Below are 16,255 nucleotides of genomic sequence, written 5' to 3'. Positions count from 1 at the left end.
AATAGAGCACAGACAAATTGAACTACTTTAGGTGAATATTAAAATGACTTCTGATACTCCTCTCATCCTGGAGTTTATAGTGTTCACAATTGTCTTCTATTTTACGGTTTTCTTCTTGAGGAAAGCTGATTTGATAAAGAAGAAATAAAAAATGCTGTTAAATTTGCAGTGTAAACAGATGCAAACCCTGAGGGAGTATGAATATTTTCCTCATTTCTGTTATATTTTCCCTACTTGTTACTTTTAATGGTGGAATTTGAGAGTAAATTGTCTTGGGCATGAGGTAGGGCCCTTCAGGAGGTTTGATCATTCTAGATAAACAATTCCATAGTATCTGTTCAGAAACAACGCTCTTTGAGTTGAGCAGTAGATTTTCCAGTCCTTGTGGACACACCGGAGTACAATACATGACAGTACATGGGTGTCTGCACTCAACATAAGGTCACTCCTGCTTATCTAAAGAACTGATGTTAAGCCAGCGCAATTAAGTGAACTAGAAACTGTTTGCTGTGCAAGACAAAGTAAGTTAAGCTTAAACCAATGTGAAAACATTGATGTGTGCAAACACATGCATTTCTACCTATTGACTTGCATTGCTTCAATGCAGCATGTTTAGATAAACTGATTTGTCTATACAAATCAATTGCACAATTACAAAGATAATGCTTTACATGTTAAAGTTAGGAGGCCCTCATGGTAGATTCAGAAAATTGGAGTGTGTCTAGCCTAATATAACCTTGGCCACTGCAGGCTAGGCTTCTATTAATAGTAAGGGAATCAAATGTGGAGCCTACTTACGAACTTTATCTACCATCTGCCCGCTCAGATAAAATTTTGTGTAGAAACTGTATACGAATATTGTAAGTAACAGTATTTTGGTTTTGTTGGTTCTTGTTATCTGGCTTATCATGTTCAGAGTTTTTTGATTTGATACATCTCAGAAAATACTTCTGATGAAGTCTTAGTTAACTTATCTGCTATAAAGGAAATTTCTCCAGCATACCATCTGGAATATCTTTTCATTTCCTTTAAGGTGGCTAATGTAAATCTAGAGATGGGTTTTGTCGGTGGTGTAAGGAAGTGTGTGTTAATCTTTTATTACTAATTAAATCTATAATTTACTTTTTAGAGATAACTGAGTGTTAATTTTTCATTTCTGATGCCAGGAAGCTGGAGTATCACATATTAGATGGATGCTGATTTGCTTTAAGTACCTTGTGTAATTCTCATTTGTTTCAGAAAAATCAGGTTGTCACATTTGTGAACCTTTTGATTCTCATGCAAATTTCAGTGTTTTTGATGATTAAGTTAATTCTACTTGGTCTGATATTCTAGAATGTAATTTAGACTTTAGAAAATGTTCAAGTTTGTAAATGTAGCTGCTTGTCAAAATATTATAAACTCTAGCTGTGGCAAGGTTTAATAGATTCTAAGATCCAGTGATATGTCACTAGGTGAAAATAGTTTGTAGGCATCTCCCACATGGTATTGAGCCATGGGCAAATGAAATTTTGCAGCTCCATCAGAGATAATTAATAATGTTCTGAAGAAGGCAAAATCTTCAGTTCTGAAGCATTTATAGTAGACATATGCTCATAGTTTAGCAGGCACAGGCAAGTTCATCTGTTGGAGGAAAAAAAACCCATGCAGGTGGACAGGGGAAGATTCAGACTGAAGTATTTTTTGGTTGGTAGATAATTTTGTGTTATAATGAAACTTTGTAGAATAAGCTTAAAGGAAGCAATATGCCATGTGGTTATATTAAGAATATAACTAGTTAGTAACATGTTACTGACAAGTACTGTCTTGTTTCTGTGGCTGTCTTGTTATGATTCCCCTTTAAGTCTGTAGACAATAACCTGATATACTAGAGAGCTTCTACACTTTGGCTATTTCATTCCCCCGTGTCCTGTTTCTGAGTGTGCCTCACTGTGTGTTGACTTATTTGTTAAATTAATCATGTGGGAAGCAGATGTTTTAGTGCTGCATTACAGTACAAAGAGAATAATATCTCCATCAAGGGTTGCATATCCTGAAAGGCAAAAAGCCAGGTTAAGAATTTCATTAAACAGGCTTTTGCATTGATGTTTGCTGTATATTTGATGGTAGTTATGGCAACCAATGGCTCCATTGATATATAGTGTTGCCTTCTCTTATGACTTACATAAAAGGGTCTGAGAAATTATCGATTTCCACTTGTGACAGTGGGCCATTTCTTTATCAGTAGGCATCTGTGAAGTAAAAAAACCCTATAGTTATAAGAAAGGTAACTGTTACAGATGGATGTTCTATGCCTTGTGTTCAAAAACGCCTTCAGGTACCTAGCTGTAAGCTTTCGGCAGTCCTGTCTCTGATGATCCGTGCTCATCTTTCCATATAGCTCCATGTCTTAGGGTATACATTGTACAGGTTTCATGGAGATCCTGTCTGAGCTACACACTAGATCAAACTTCTCTTTTTTTTTTTTTTTTTTTTTTTCCTTTTCTTTTTGTTTTTTTCTTCATTTTGTCTCTCTTGGGGACTGATACATTGTTGGGTCTGCCATGATCCCTTATGAAAAGGCCGGAAAACTCTTTGCCTCCTCTCACTGCCAGCAAGGATGAGAAGTATATTCTTGGTTTATAGCCTGCTTATTTTCTTCTGCTTTAATTTATTTAGAATTGGGTCTGTTTTTTCAGTGCATTAAAATGTTTGCACACGGTAAGTATTATTGAATAGTTCTAGTTAAGTTTAGATTTTGGATAGTAGATACCTAGTATTGATGACCTTTGCTACTCTGTCTCCATATCCTTCTTTCCCTCCTTCTGACTCAATTCCTTATTTTATCCCTTTTCCAAGACACTTCCTTACAGGAACTTATTTCAATAGAAATGGCCTTGCTGTGCTGTTTGGGAGTTGTGGAAGAATATGTTCTATTTCTTCTGCTTTCTGTTGCTGAATAAGGGACCTTTTTCATATTGTAGACTTGAGAAAACTTTAACAAATAGAGTGACAATAAAAAAGCAAGTTTGCTGTTTAGAAAGCTATTATTGATAATTACCTCTGGATATATTCTTGCATGTTCATCAGGCAAGGTCTTTTGTATCATCTTGGGTTGTAGCAGCTGTGATCCACTTGAGATCAGGAAAGTCCCATCTGCCTGTGGCTGGGTTCTGGGACATACAGGTAATAATTATTTTTACTGGCATTAAGTAGATCATGTGGTTATTTTATGGCATGTCTTAGAACAGTGAATCACCTATTTAGCATACACATAGCATGTTTCTGTTTAAGGTTGTCTCTTCCAGTGTGACTATCGTGTTCTTTGACAGTAGACAAGAAGGTTGCAGTTCTCCAGGACCTAGGCTCGGTTTGGTAATGCAGCCTCAAAGAGGGAAGCTCTTTTGGACCTTCAAGAAGTTGCTGAAACAGATGCTTTATCAACAGGCTGAGACCCTACATATTGTCAAGGAGTTTAGCCTCTGAGCATTATGAAACTACGTAAGGACATCCTCATGTTCAGGACTGCTGGGCTGGTACAAATGGTGTTCTGTAGGATCTCTGTCAGCTCCCATGAAGCTTCTCTGCTTTTGAAGTCCTTTGGGCTGAAGGGACCAAGGAGAAGTCTGAGCTGTACTGCCTCTTAGCTCGGCACAAGAGTCTGAATAAACCCATGGTCATGTACTTCTGGTGGGTGTTACTCTTTGGAACAAAAACTCCACCACCTGACCTTCCACAGACAGGGTAGAGGAATCCATGCTGGGATTCGCACTGACCACAGCATTTCAAAGAACCACAGTTACCATGCATTTATAAATAATTGATTCCCTCTGCCTTCTTCCCTACCTCCCCCAGACATAAAGCTCAATATTTTGTATTGCTGCTTAGGATTCCACAATGACATCCAGTAGTTTTCACAGAGCTTTATGTTAGGTCTTAACTTTGGAGAGTGAAAGATTTCAGATCACTGTGTTGCTGAAGTTCATCATGACATACAGTCAGCTCACAAACCTGCCTGTCTAGATTTCTCTTAAGAATGCCTCTGATTAGGACTACATCAGCCTCTAAATTACTTGGTGCAATGTTTTCCAAATGATTAACAGCCAAGTGATAATTTTGTATTGCTGCTTTTAGAGCTGTGGCCTGACTAGATGCCATGTACTTTATACACACCTTAGGAATAATGTGTGGTTGTTTCAAAGGCATCAGTAAGATACTCAGATGTATCAATGTACATAACTTTAAACATTTAGATGCCTGAATTCTTGCCGTGTTAGTCACTGAAAAATATTTAAATAAATGATGGTTCTACCCCAAAGCTTTTGCTGGTAGGGCCAGTCTGGTTTGAAGAACAGGACAGTACTCTGAAGATTGAGCTCACAAGATTCAACTGCTGTGTATCTTGCCTTGTCTGAAGTAGGCATATTTATTGTATGACTTGTCTATGGCTTTGTAATATACTTCGGTATATAATCTGTTTAAGAAGAACTGGTGTTTTGGAGGTCTCTGGAAATAGTTTTGTTTAAGTTTGGGCTAACTACTGTTGATTTTCAGTTCCTTTGCTTTGATCCCACCAACTTGTAAAACTCCTTTTAGCTCTTTTGTGAACCTGTCAGCTATCCAGGATTCTAAGTTTGCTAAGTCAGGGTGGAGTGGTATTTATCTGGTACAGATCTGATCTACATGGAGCTGTCAATGGATCTGTTGGCGATGGAGTAAATGTGGTTTTGGGTCTGTGTTTGGAAAACACGTTCCTAAGGAACTTCGGTCTCTTAGATCTTTCTTAGTGACAATTAATATAGGTTGGTTTGGCGTTCGGGCTGTTCTTCCTTATCACTTGCAGAATATTAGGAATTTTATATTTACAAAAAATCTTGGAATGGTGTCTGACAACTGCAGCTGATTCTAAATAATAGTGTCCTAGGTGCCCTCCTCTATAGAGTTCTGGTAGTTAGTTTTGAAAATAGTATGAAATTTCTTTACGTTGAAGTAACAAACATAGCCATTTGGGTATTACAATAACAAGGACTATATAATGAACTCTGTTGCCTTCATCAAGATCTATCTCCATTTCTGCACAGTGCCTGCAGCAGTAATAGCTCTGGCATGAAAAGCATGAACGCTTACCTTTCCAAGGAAACTACAAATTACAGATGTACCTTGTCTGTTGGAGGCCTGACTGAAGTGGTATCTTCAGCTTAAGTTGATAGCTTTTATTAAAATCCACAGGTCTTACTCAGATCCTGAAGAAGTGAAGATTGGGTTTGCATTTGTCTGACATTGTGCAGTTGCTTTGAAAATTTGGAACCAAAATATTACATGCTGTATTTTTGACCTGTTTAAATTTTCTTAGCCAGAAAATATTTTTGTTGACACTATTTTGGAAACTTTTATTTTTGTTCTTTAAATAGAAGATGTACTGTGTGTGTGCTTCAGGGTAGATAATTGATGGGATTCTGAAAGCACCTGGGCAGGGAGAGACTGTATGTGAACTAATGGTTTGGGGAGAGTGAGGGCCAAGCAAAGATGGCTTTGATGAGGGCTCGGGAGTAGACATTCTATATGCTGATCTGCTTGTCCCAGATCTACTTTTGAAGTCTTTTGAAGCTTTCTGAATGCTATGTAAGGCTAAGAACTAAAATCAGATCCTAAAAATGAGGAAGTCAAGCATCCTGAGCTAGAATATGCATTGTATCTTAATTTGTTCATCTATCTTTAGGTCCATATTTAGGGGTGGGGTGGGGAAAGATACCTTTAGACTCCATGCTGTGAAAGACTTTTGCGTGTAAAAACCTTTCTTGTGGGCTTTTTTGTTGTTAACCTCCATGAAGATTTTGAGAGTTGAGTTTGAAGAGTACTCTTGTCAGTGACTTCTTCAGTATATTCTCAACAATGCCTTCTTCAGGACAGTGAAATACTAAATTAACTGCTCATCTAAGAGGTACTGTTCCTTTTCTCAACTGAAAAGGCTGCAGTTCCTGTTGGACAAAATGGTTAGAGACTGTATTCATACAAGCAAATGCATGAGTTAAGATAATTTTAATAATCTTAATATTGCCATTGACAGTGTAACTGGGGCCCTTTTAACTTTAAGGGCTTCACTTTACAATCACTGTGATGTTTGAAAAAGCTGCACCAAAGAAAATGGGTATTATATTTGTAAGTTAGCTAGCTGTGTGTCTGTTATTGTACAAATATATTTATTTTGTTGCACAAATATATAATTTAATTAAAACTGTGTGTAAATTGAGGCTTTTTAATCAAACCAGGGAAATGTAAGCTGTACTTAGATGCAATTACAGTGCAGTCCCAGGGCATCTACCCTTCTTGTAAAGACTGTTTTTGCAGCAGAATATTGTGTTATTCTGTTGAATTGCCCTGTTGTCCATCAAAATGCTCAAATTCAACAACTTTGTGGGTCCATTCAAACATAGGCTCAGCTTCAGCTCTACCTCATTTTCACTGTATTTCTAAGGTCTTATGATTGAAACTGCCAAATCTACTCTTTCTGTCTGATAGGGGGTACTTGTATAATAATGAAACTCATTGTAGTTTTATCTACTATACAACATGTTTACACCTGAGGACTAACAGAATAATAGAAATGGTGTTCTGCAGAGCTGCTTTGTCAGATTTTTCTTTGAACTGGAGACCTTGCTTCACTCAAGGGCGCTCAATGTAGCACTGGGTGACAAGGGAGTTTCTGGTGACTCGCTGCCTCTCTTTCTGCTGCTCTGCAAGGATTGGAATAACTTCTAAGAGTCTAATCTGTGATTTCTAGCCTCCTAACCTGGCCAGACAGCTTTGTTGTGAAGGCTTGGAGCCTGGAAAAAATGTCCTTTAAAGGTGTTGTTTTTTTGCCTTTTTTTCCCTCTTTTTTTTTTATTTTTTTTCTTGAGAAGCCATTAAGTCTTCTGCTGTGATTCCTTGTCCTCCACTATTAACTCTAGTGTCCCTACTTTGGAGGTTGGTTCAGCGGGTTAGACTGACATCTTCGCAGTTGGCTTTGCTTGGTGGAGTCCCTAACAGCAGAAATACAAGTGTTCAGCTTTTTCTCTGGACTCCTCTGGGGCTTGCAGCTTTCATGAAGAGCAGAAGAGCTCATTCCTCAGGCCTTGAAGTCAGTGCCATGGTAATTCACTTTCAGAAGCCTGTTTTGCAGGTGAATGGAATTTAACTATTGAAATTTAATTACTAGGGTGTGGGGGGAAACACACAAAACTTAATTATCAGAGGAACAGTTTGTTTCTCTGCATTTCTTCTGTTGCCATTGTGTGTGTTGTTGGCTAGGGACAGTGGATTTACAGCAAGGCTACAATATATCAAAGCCCTGTTTCATCAAGATAATTTTCTAATCCTGATTATGCAACTTATATTTTGTTCTGAATTAAGAAGTCTTTTAATATATGAACTGCAGAAGCAGGAAAAAAACATTTAAACACACTTCACCAGTACATAAAGAATCAAAAATCTGTTCACAAGAACTCTAAGTGACAATTGTAGCACTCAGAGTATTTTGCATCTTGCATTTATTTTGTAGATACAGTGTATGTAGGAATAGCATTTGTGTGTTAGTTTTACCGTGGGAACAAAATACATACACTTTTTAGTGTGTGTTGACCTACAAAAATTACTTTGTTTTAATACTTTATGAAACATTACATGGTGGTGTCAGTCCCGTGGTATACAGTATGAAATGTATGTAATACCTTAAAAGCTCAGTTTAGATATGTCTTATTGTTACTGAATTGAAGAATCAAATAGAGGTTTACTTTCTTTGCTTAGGAATTGATTTCCAGTAGTTCTCATTTGGGTCCTGTCACTTAGCTCCCATATTCTTGCCCCTAAAAGCTTCTGTCAGAGTCAGGTACTTGTAGTGCTGTAGTACTGTAAGACTTTGTAAGACAAAAGAAGGCGTCCCATATTCACAGCTTTATGGTCCAGTTTAAAACAAAATACTTTTAAACATGGGGAGGCAGGGAACAAAACAGTGAGAGAAAAGTGAGGGTAAAAATAGTCCCCCTCTGTGTGCGTGAACTTATGCCAAGTTTCTGGAATGGAACTGAAACTTGAGATGTTGTGGGATGTAGTGGAAGGAGGGCTGAGCAAATGTTCAAAAGCTGTAAAGGTGTGGTCTGGCTGGTACTGAAGGCATTTATCAGCTATAACAACTGGGGAAGTTTAAAAATTCTCCTTTGAAGTGGAGGAGTTGGCTTCACAGTGAGTCTTCTATCTGCCTGATGTGCTGGTTGGCCAGGACAGCATACTCCTGCATGGCTGGATTTTTGGGGTTTTGTTCTCTGTGTTTTGTTCTCTGTCAGGTGAATAAGGAAAGAGATGATGGCAGGATGATGATTCAGGGATTTCAGTGTGATTTCCAAGAAGGCAGGTCTGTGAGTGTTGGTGGATTTAAGCTGGCCCAATGAACTTTTTTTTAAAGCAAATAACTTCTGCTAGCTTAGCTTCTGAGCTGGTTTAACACAGGATCAATCAAGTGCCAATGCTGGAACAAGTAAGAGGGCTAAAGACAGAATTGTGGCAGGACTGACCTAGTTCAACTTAAGCAGTTGTGAAACTAGCCTAAAGGGAAGGACATATCTTACCTGAAGGCACTTCTAAAATACATTTCAGAAATTCATGGCAGAATTATTAAAGACACAAATAGTAGGAGGGAATGGAATGAATCTGGAAAGTCTAAAGAGAAGGTTGCTCCGAAGATGTTAATGCTGCTTCTGTTAGCAATATATGGTATTCCTTACTTGTGTAGATATCAAGAGTGTTCTGCATCTTACAGGTAAGATATCAGTGCAGCATAAAAAAATTCAGGTATTGTATTTGAAGTCAGGCAGACAAGATTGCTTGTTAAAGCTCTGTTTTTATTTAATTGCAAGTTACTGTACTATTCTCTTCCTTTGCTAAATTAGTCTTGTCTTTCTGTGAAAAAGCAATTTAAAAGGTATGAAATTGCATAGAAACCACCCCCCCCCCGAATATACTTTTGAATTAGAGAAAACAATAAGGAAAAAAGATAATTAATTTTGCCTCTCTGTAGACCTGTATTTTAGTACTTCTGTGCTAGACCTTAAGTGAGATAGGGCTTGAATATTTCTGCCTAAAGAATTGGACCTCTCACTGAAATACTCCTATTCTTAAAGCTTACTGTAGTGCAATAGTAAAAATATTTACAAGATTTACAAGAAATAGGAAATACGGAAGATTAAATGGGAACCTTAAGCTTATTGGAAAAAGTATTTTGCAATATGGAAATCATGTAATAAAGCTTAGATCAAGGTGATCTGTCACTTGCCTAGTCAGTCTTCCTCTCCATAGTTATTTTTATTTTTGAGCTTCTTCAGAAAAAATGTATTTCTTATCTACATTATATCCACCTTTCATTAGCTTTCATTGGCTGTTAGAGACTTCTGCCTGCTCGAAGTGGTTGATTTCCAAGGCTTGATGTTACTAGGAGCGATTTGGAAAATGCACCTTTTTGTTGCCCATTAAGTCCCTATTTTGATAGTCCTGGAAGCATATTTGAAATGTACATTTATGTAGACAATTCTTTAACTGATGCTGTGGTAAGGAAGCTCTTCTAGAGGTATGGGAGGCTGATTATGGAATAGCTTTGCCAGCTCTTTGTCCAGTGACTGTAACCATTGAGAAGTTTGTTGTTCTTTCTGCTTGTATAGGAAGTTTGAACTTGTTTCTTCCTTGGCACAGCTTCAGGTTCTGGCTCTTCTTTAGTTAAGATAGCTGTTGTTTTAACTCTGGAGATCTTCCAAGTCATTGTCTGGCATTTTGGTCAATATTTGTAGAAGAATTGTACAGCATTCTGTAAAGGCAATAGAGTTTTGAGTAGAACAGAGTATCACTATTTCAGGATTGTGGAAGTACCATACAGTGGCAGGATTGGTTTTCCATAATTCAGCATAAAACAAGACTCCCATGGGTGAGTATTACAAACTTGGGCTCTCTAACATTTTTTCAGCCTGATTTGTAAATAATGAAATCTGATCATTGGCTTTCTGGATCATTGTGGCTTAGATTTATTCTTGGCTTGAAATTCAGTATGGCCAATAGCTTTTCCAGTGGCAAGTCATGTCAGTAAGGACATATTCTGGGATCCTTACTATGTACATGTTTCTAGCTGTTAGTTAAGAACAGTTACGATAGTATATTGATTTCAGACAATACTTTAATACTGCAGCTTTTGAACCATAAATATAGAATATGGCTCATCTTGTAAAATGATATTGGCATTCCTGATTTATGGTTTAGGGGCTCATATCTAGAAATGATTCCCTGTTCAGAACTGCTGTAATTTGTGCATACGACAGTGAAAGGATGTTTCCTTACAGTGAACGGAGTATGGGTTCTTCCTTGATTTTTCAGAACCTGTATTAATACAGGAATAATAGCACACTTTGTTAGTCAGTAGTGCTTTGTTGGGAATCTCAAGAGAAGATGTAATTCATAACCTTCAGCTACAGGATATATTAAATTTGGGGTAATTAATCCGTAGGCTGATTCACAAGTGATACACTGGCATAGGGTTCTTGGGGAGCAGAGCTTTTTATTTTCTGTGGAAGGAAGCCTTGTGCTTAGCAGAAGCTGCAATTCAAAATTACTTTGTGTGAGTTTTGTTACCCTGGCTCCCTTAGCTTGTGATCATAACCAGTGAGAATATCTTTTGGCTGAATGCAAAATATACTGGGGGGGGGTGGGCATAAAATATTTTAAAACACACTGCATAGTAATTCTTCCCTTGTGTATCTTTTAAGTCTTTGTTTACTTTTGATCTCTCCTTATAAGGATAGTGGTGAAAGGGAAACCAAATACCTTTAAGGTAATAAATGAGGTACCATATTACAGCATGGATCAAACCAGACTTGTGATTTATGACAGTTAAGGTTTCTGTATGTGGATGAGACAAAAGTGAAAACCATCCATTTGTGCGTTAATTAATTAACAGAAAGTTGTCAGTCATCACTGAGCCCTTTCTGTCAGGTACTTCACCCCCCACCCCCAACCCCACCCCCAGGGATGGACAGGCTGTATTACAAACTGCAAGTCATCTGGCTAGTACTGTCCTTATTTACCTTTTCTTAGTAAGAAGTGTCATCTCTAATGTGTAAGAGCAAAGGAGAAGCTCTTAATCTTTAGTCTTGTGAAGATGCTAGCCATTCTTGTGAAGATGCCATCTTAATTGCTGGACTTGTTTTGGGTTTTTTTGTGCATGTGTCTGTCCATCCGTCCCCTAAATACAGATACTTGCTTTGTGGCTTTCTTCTATTTCCTTCTCTTGAAGGTGATACTTTAGTGGTCCTCAAAGAAGAAAGACTTATGTTGTAGGAAGTAGCAGGCTTTTTTCTGGAAAATATGGCATAGCAAATACAGTGAAGACATGAATAAATTTAGAAAACAATTTTCATATTCAAACAAAGCTGAATCAATTTCTAAATCCTTGTTGAAAAATCACTGGTAAAATCTAGTGAATCTTTCCAGTAAAATTTGCTCTTGTATGATGTGTTTTTACACTCTTTATTCGTTGTTAGCTTCTTTTTGATGTGGGTAAATAACTCTTTGATGTTGGAAAATGTCCTTTCTAAAAATAGATTGGGAGCAGAAAAGTATCCAGTCAGGCTCATGTTAAGTCAGTGGGAAATCATTCTGTCTGCTCTAATGGGGTTTGGCTGAACCACATGTCATTGTGCATTAGCCAAGCCTCAACTAGTACCATACAGGAATTCTCCAAAGAAGAAATCTTTTCTTTTCTTTTTAATAGAAACAGTTTGCACAATTTTTCAATTCTGTTTTCCTTTGATAAGTAAATCTTAGTTGCTATAAATTTGAAATAAATACTGATCCTGCAAAATCTTATGTTTTTTAAAAAGTTGTTTTTATTAATGTCAAAAGACATTTAAAAATTCATTATCTGAATGAGGGCTTGAAAATTGGGCCAGCCTCTGTTTCACAGAAAGGAGAACTGGTTTAGTTCAATTATTTTCGATTAGGCTGTTCAAGAAATTGGGAGGCATGTCTTAATAAAGAAAAGTTCAGTGTTCTTCTAACTGTTCAATGGAAGATGCTTCTAACATGTATGGGAAGAAACTGGAATGTTAGATATGTGAACTTTGAGAAGGGTAAAAAAATTGACACCTTTGCAATTTGCTGACTCAGAAACAAAATGGGTTTGAACGTAGTAGCTGGAATTTCAGAGTACCATTTCTGCACCACCTTTAATGTAAGTGTGTACTCTCTGAAAAAAGGAAAAAGTAACGGTTTTCTTAGTATATGTTAACTCTGCTGAGCTGTGCTTGGGTAACATTTTTCTCATCTGTTTTATAGGTTTTGTAAAAGACACCGGATTAAGTCAAATTCAAATGTTCCATGTGTCCCGAAAGACTTGTTGATGATGTCAGAATTAGTTCTTCCACAGTTCATCTTTAGTCTTATTCAGCACTTAAGAGAGGGGTATAATGAGCCTGGTATGTTTTAAATTTGCATGTATCTAGCATATTTTACCATGCTGCTATCTCTTGCTTTGCAGTCTGTGAAGACACAGTACATGAATATGTGAATGCTATCTATAGTTTATATCATTGGATTTTGTGCCTCTTTTCCTAACGAAGTTACTGCCTGGATAGGCGATTAGATTTTGTTCTCTGCCAAAGAGCTTCTTAAATATGTTTTAACAGTTACATAACATTGTCTTGAGCTCTTCCAGAAAATGAAAGCAGGATTAATTTGAAACCTGTACATGTGAATTTTAGGGCATTATGAATATAACAATCAATTTATTTTGTAGTGATGATAGTTTTCTGCCTTGTGAAGGTCTTGACCCAATTATGTTACAATTTACACCAAAATTTTTTATTATGTGGTTTTCAGCTCTTGATGTGCCATCAGAGAAAGACCTTCATAAAATCCTCCAGGTTTTGGAGCCTCACGTTTCATTTCTAGAAGACTTGACCAAAATGGGAGGAGCAATGCGATCAGTTCTTACCCAGGTTTTGACTAGCCAACAGTTCTACAAAGATCTTAGCTCTGGTATGTTTTTGTCATTTCTAATAATTACATTTTCACATTATGAAGAAGTTAAGGACATAAGTTTTGTTTATCACTTCAGTTTATGTCTGGGTTTATTTAACTTATCAAACCCCAGAAAAATGCATGTGTTTAAGGATTTTTTTGGTTGTTGATAGAAAGAGGGTGGGCTAGAGTGACTAGAAGCATTTGTTATTAAGACCTATAAGAACAACCCTCTTATCTTTGTGTTCCAGGTAACTGTCTAAAGATAAGTTGTTTCAAAAGAGTTTTTGTAATAAATCAATTTTCTTCAAAATGAAGTGAACATGGCAGCTTAATATGTCCAAATAAGGCATATCAACCTTATTCAAAGTGGAATATGCCTAACTTATTTTGGGATCTACTCTCACAGAGATTACTGAAAGAGACCTGAATGGCAAAAGGCCATTGGTTGTCCTGCACTTCTGTGTTTTTTCTTCTTAAAAATACCCCTTCCCCCCCAGTTATTTATTCCATCCTGTACCAAGTCACAATGAATCTGAAATGCTGGGCAGTTACTATTAACCTCAAACCACCTAGTATAAATTAACTCCATCTTATTTTCTTGTGATGAGAAGGTGTCTTTTTTGAGTCCTTTGCGTGCTTCCTTTGCATAGGTATGAAACAAACAGCAATTACTGTACGTTTAAGTTGCCATAACTAGCTTCAGTAGCAGCTAGTTGAAGAACAGGCAATCTCCAAATCTTTATTTGAAAGGAGAAACACTTAGGAAAGCTGTCTCAGGGGCAGTTGTCTTTACTCAGTTTCCTTCCTCTTTTTCTCTCCTGTTCAGTAATATTTGAATGGAAGAAATTTAATTACTTCTTTTTCCTATATGTGGTGATTTCCTGAGATAAAAAAGTGGAGAGAGAATTGGGAAGTAAGACATTCTTATCTGGACTCTTGGAATAGAGAATATGTGCATCTGAGTAGATACAGTTTCTAGGTAGGGAAAGTAAAGAAAGGGATTTTAGAGCAAACCCTGCCCTTCTGACTTTCAGTGCAAAAGGTGGACAGCTAAAAAGATGCTGTCATCTTTTTCATGATTTCTTTTCCTTAAACACTTGATGCAATTTGCTTCTCTAAAGTTTTTTTTCTTACATAACAAATGTGTTGGGATTTTTTTCAGTCCATTGCTTGGTGGAAAATTTTCTATCTTGAGCATGCAGTGTGACTTTGCTTCCTCAAACAGTTAAAACGAACATATCTTTTATGAATAGTCTCCGTTAATTGCAGCTGTCAAAACTTGAACTTTGAAAGAAAAATTCCAAATATTAGAAATCATGTATGGCGTATTACCATTACTGGTTTTTTTGTTATTTTTTTCACACTGAAAATCATAGGCCCCTGCCCTTTCTGTTCAAACCCAACTGTTTTGAAATATCAAAATCCTTTTTTTGCTGTAGGATTAATGGTGGCAGTGCTAGTAAAATAGTAATGAAATGCATAGTTTAGAAGAAAACACAGTGTTGGAGGTGAAAAACTGGGAAAGTTTCTGGTCTTTGGGATTTCAGTTCATCAACTGGAAAAACTTGTTAGCTTCTGCATCTTGTAATTGTACAGCTTATTAAAACATTGTGGACCATTGTTTAGATTGCTTGTATAGAATATGAAGTATATGAACCAAATAGCTGTTGTCGTGCTTTAATGCTGTTTTACATATGTATTCAAGGTGTTGGAGAGAATGCATGTGCAAAGAAAAGTCATGAGAAGTACCTCATTGCTTTGAAAGGCTCTGGTCTGGCATTTCCTGAGGATAAAATTGCATGTGGTATGCAGGAACAAGGAGCTGGAACTAGCACATTAGCAGTTCAAGGTTTGTGTAGAAAAATATTTTAAGAGAAGACTTGATTATTGCTGCTTTTTATATAACCTGTTCTTTTAGTTTATTTTTTTAAAAAAACAAACCTTAATTGAACTTAAGGAATCACTGTTATTTAGTGCACCACCAAATTACAGGACTTAGTTTAATTCTGTCAACAAAGCTAAACATACTAACTTCTTGTCGCTAATATACTAAGCATCATTTCTTTGTCATAGCATTAGTGGAATTTCAGTAGGCAAGATGAAATTGCTCGTGGTGGAATTTTGTCACTGCAACTAAGTTAAGCCACCTATTCTTACAAAAGTGCTGTGGATTTTTTTTTGATCACTGAAGGCCGTCAGAGTTTTTTGCAATTTCTGAAAGAACACATCTTCATTAACTCAGTACGTTGAAGTTCTTCAATGGGACATACTTGCAAATCCTTAATTTTGTATTGCTTGGAAATCTTACTCCAACTTCTCAGTCCACTGCTGTGTATCTTTTAAAGAAAGTTGATGTAGTGTTTCATTTCATACTGGCTCATTAAATATCATAAAATACTCTCTTTTCAGTATAAGACTTATGAAAGGAATCTCTGAATTTTTTTATTTCAAAAGGTTTAGCAGGTGCTACAGCAACATCAGGACAAGGGGATTCTTCAGATGAGGTGAGACTGTTTTTTAAAGACTCTAATGAACTGCAGCCAAATATTAAATGGAGAGAATGCTTGTAGCCAAATCCCACAATCCTTAACTCTTCTATCAACCACATATTCTCTCCATTTTAATAATTAGAAATAGTGGAGATATAAAGGAATAGATATGTCTTTGAATTTACTAAGGACCTCTTGAAAAATCCTCACTTTTGCTAATACTATTTCAGTTTAATTTATGTATGTATGTAATATAGAAGAAACTTGTGTGGGTAGTTCAGAAGTCACTGTTGAGTAAATTGGGATTGATTAAAGCAAACTTAAAGCATATGATGCTGTGAATGGTGTTAGCAGTTTTTGGCACTTGAGAATCCAGCTGAACTGGTGGTAGCAGCAGTGAGAATTTCTCTGTAGATAAATTCCCATGAGTAGACTTGACCTTACTTACCAAACATGTTGAGTGGGAGTAAAAAGGAGGGAATTTTCTGTTAGATTGAGCTGTAATAAATAAGTGGAATTTAATGAGGAGAGTTAAATTCTGGTAGTTACTTTATCAATTTATTCTCTTCCCCCCCCCCCTACTAGTCGTTCTGGTAGGGTGGTATAACAGTCTTTAAATAATGTCTAGGATAGTTTTTCTTAGGACTTTTGCTTACATTGAAATCTATGTGAATCACTATTGGAGTAAAAACAATTGTTTGTGTATGTCTAAAACAGTTGTATGACCTGTTTGCTTCTGTCACGAGCACAAC

The 16,255-nt window shown here is 36.8% G+C and overlaps 1 protein-coding gene across 6 annotated transcripts in view; it reads left to right on the top strand.

The window, feature by feature from the left end:
• UBR3 (ubiquitin protein ligase E3 component n-recognin 3) overlaps window positions 1-16,255 on the top strand; it is a 333,487-nt gene that overhangs the window by 2,168 nt on the left and 315,064 nt on the right. For all 6 annotated transcript variants that reach the window (XM_080398894.1, XM_080398890.1, XM_080398879.1 and 3 more), the window contains exons 2-5: window positions 12,328-12,467; window positions 12,871-13,029; window positions 14,720-14,863; window positions 15,469-15,518. In XM_080398894.1, coding sequence (XP_080255020.1) covers window positions 12,328-12,467; window positions 12,871-13,029; window positions 14,720-14,863; window positions 15,469-15,518 — 493 coding nt within the window. The remainder of the gene's footprint in view (window positions 1-12,327; window positions 12,468-12,870; window positions 13,030-14,719; window positions 14,864-15,468; window positions 15,519-16,255) is intronic.

This window comes from Falco punctatus (genome assembly GCF_963210335.1).
Source record: "Falco punctatus genome assembly, chromosome: 8".
Taxonomy (NCBI): Eukaryota; Metazoa; Chordata; class Aves; order Falconiformes; family Falconidae; genus Falco; species Falco punctatus.
This window is presented reverse-complemented; position numbering and strand designations above follow the sequence as displayed.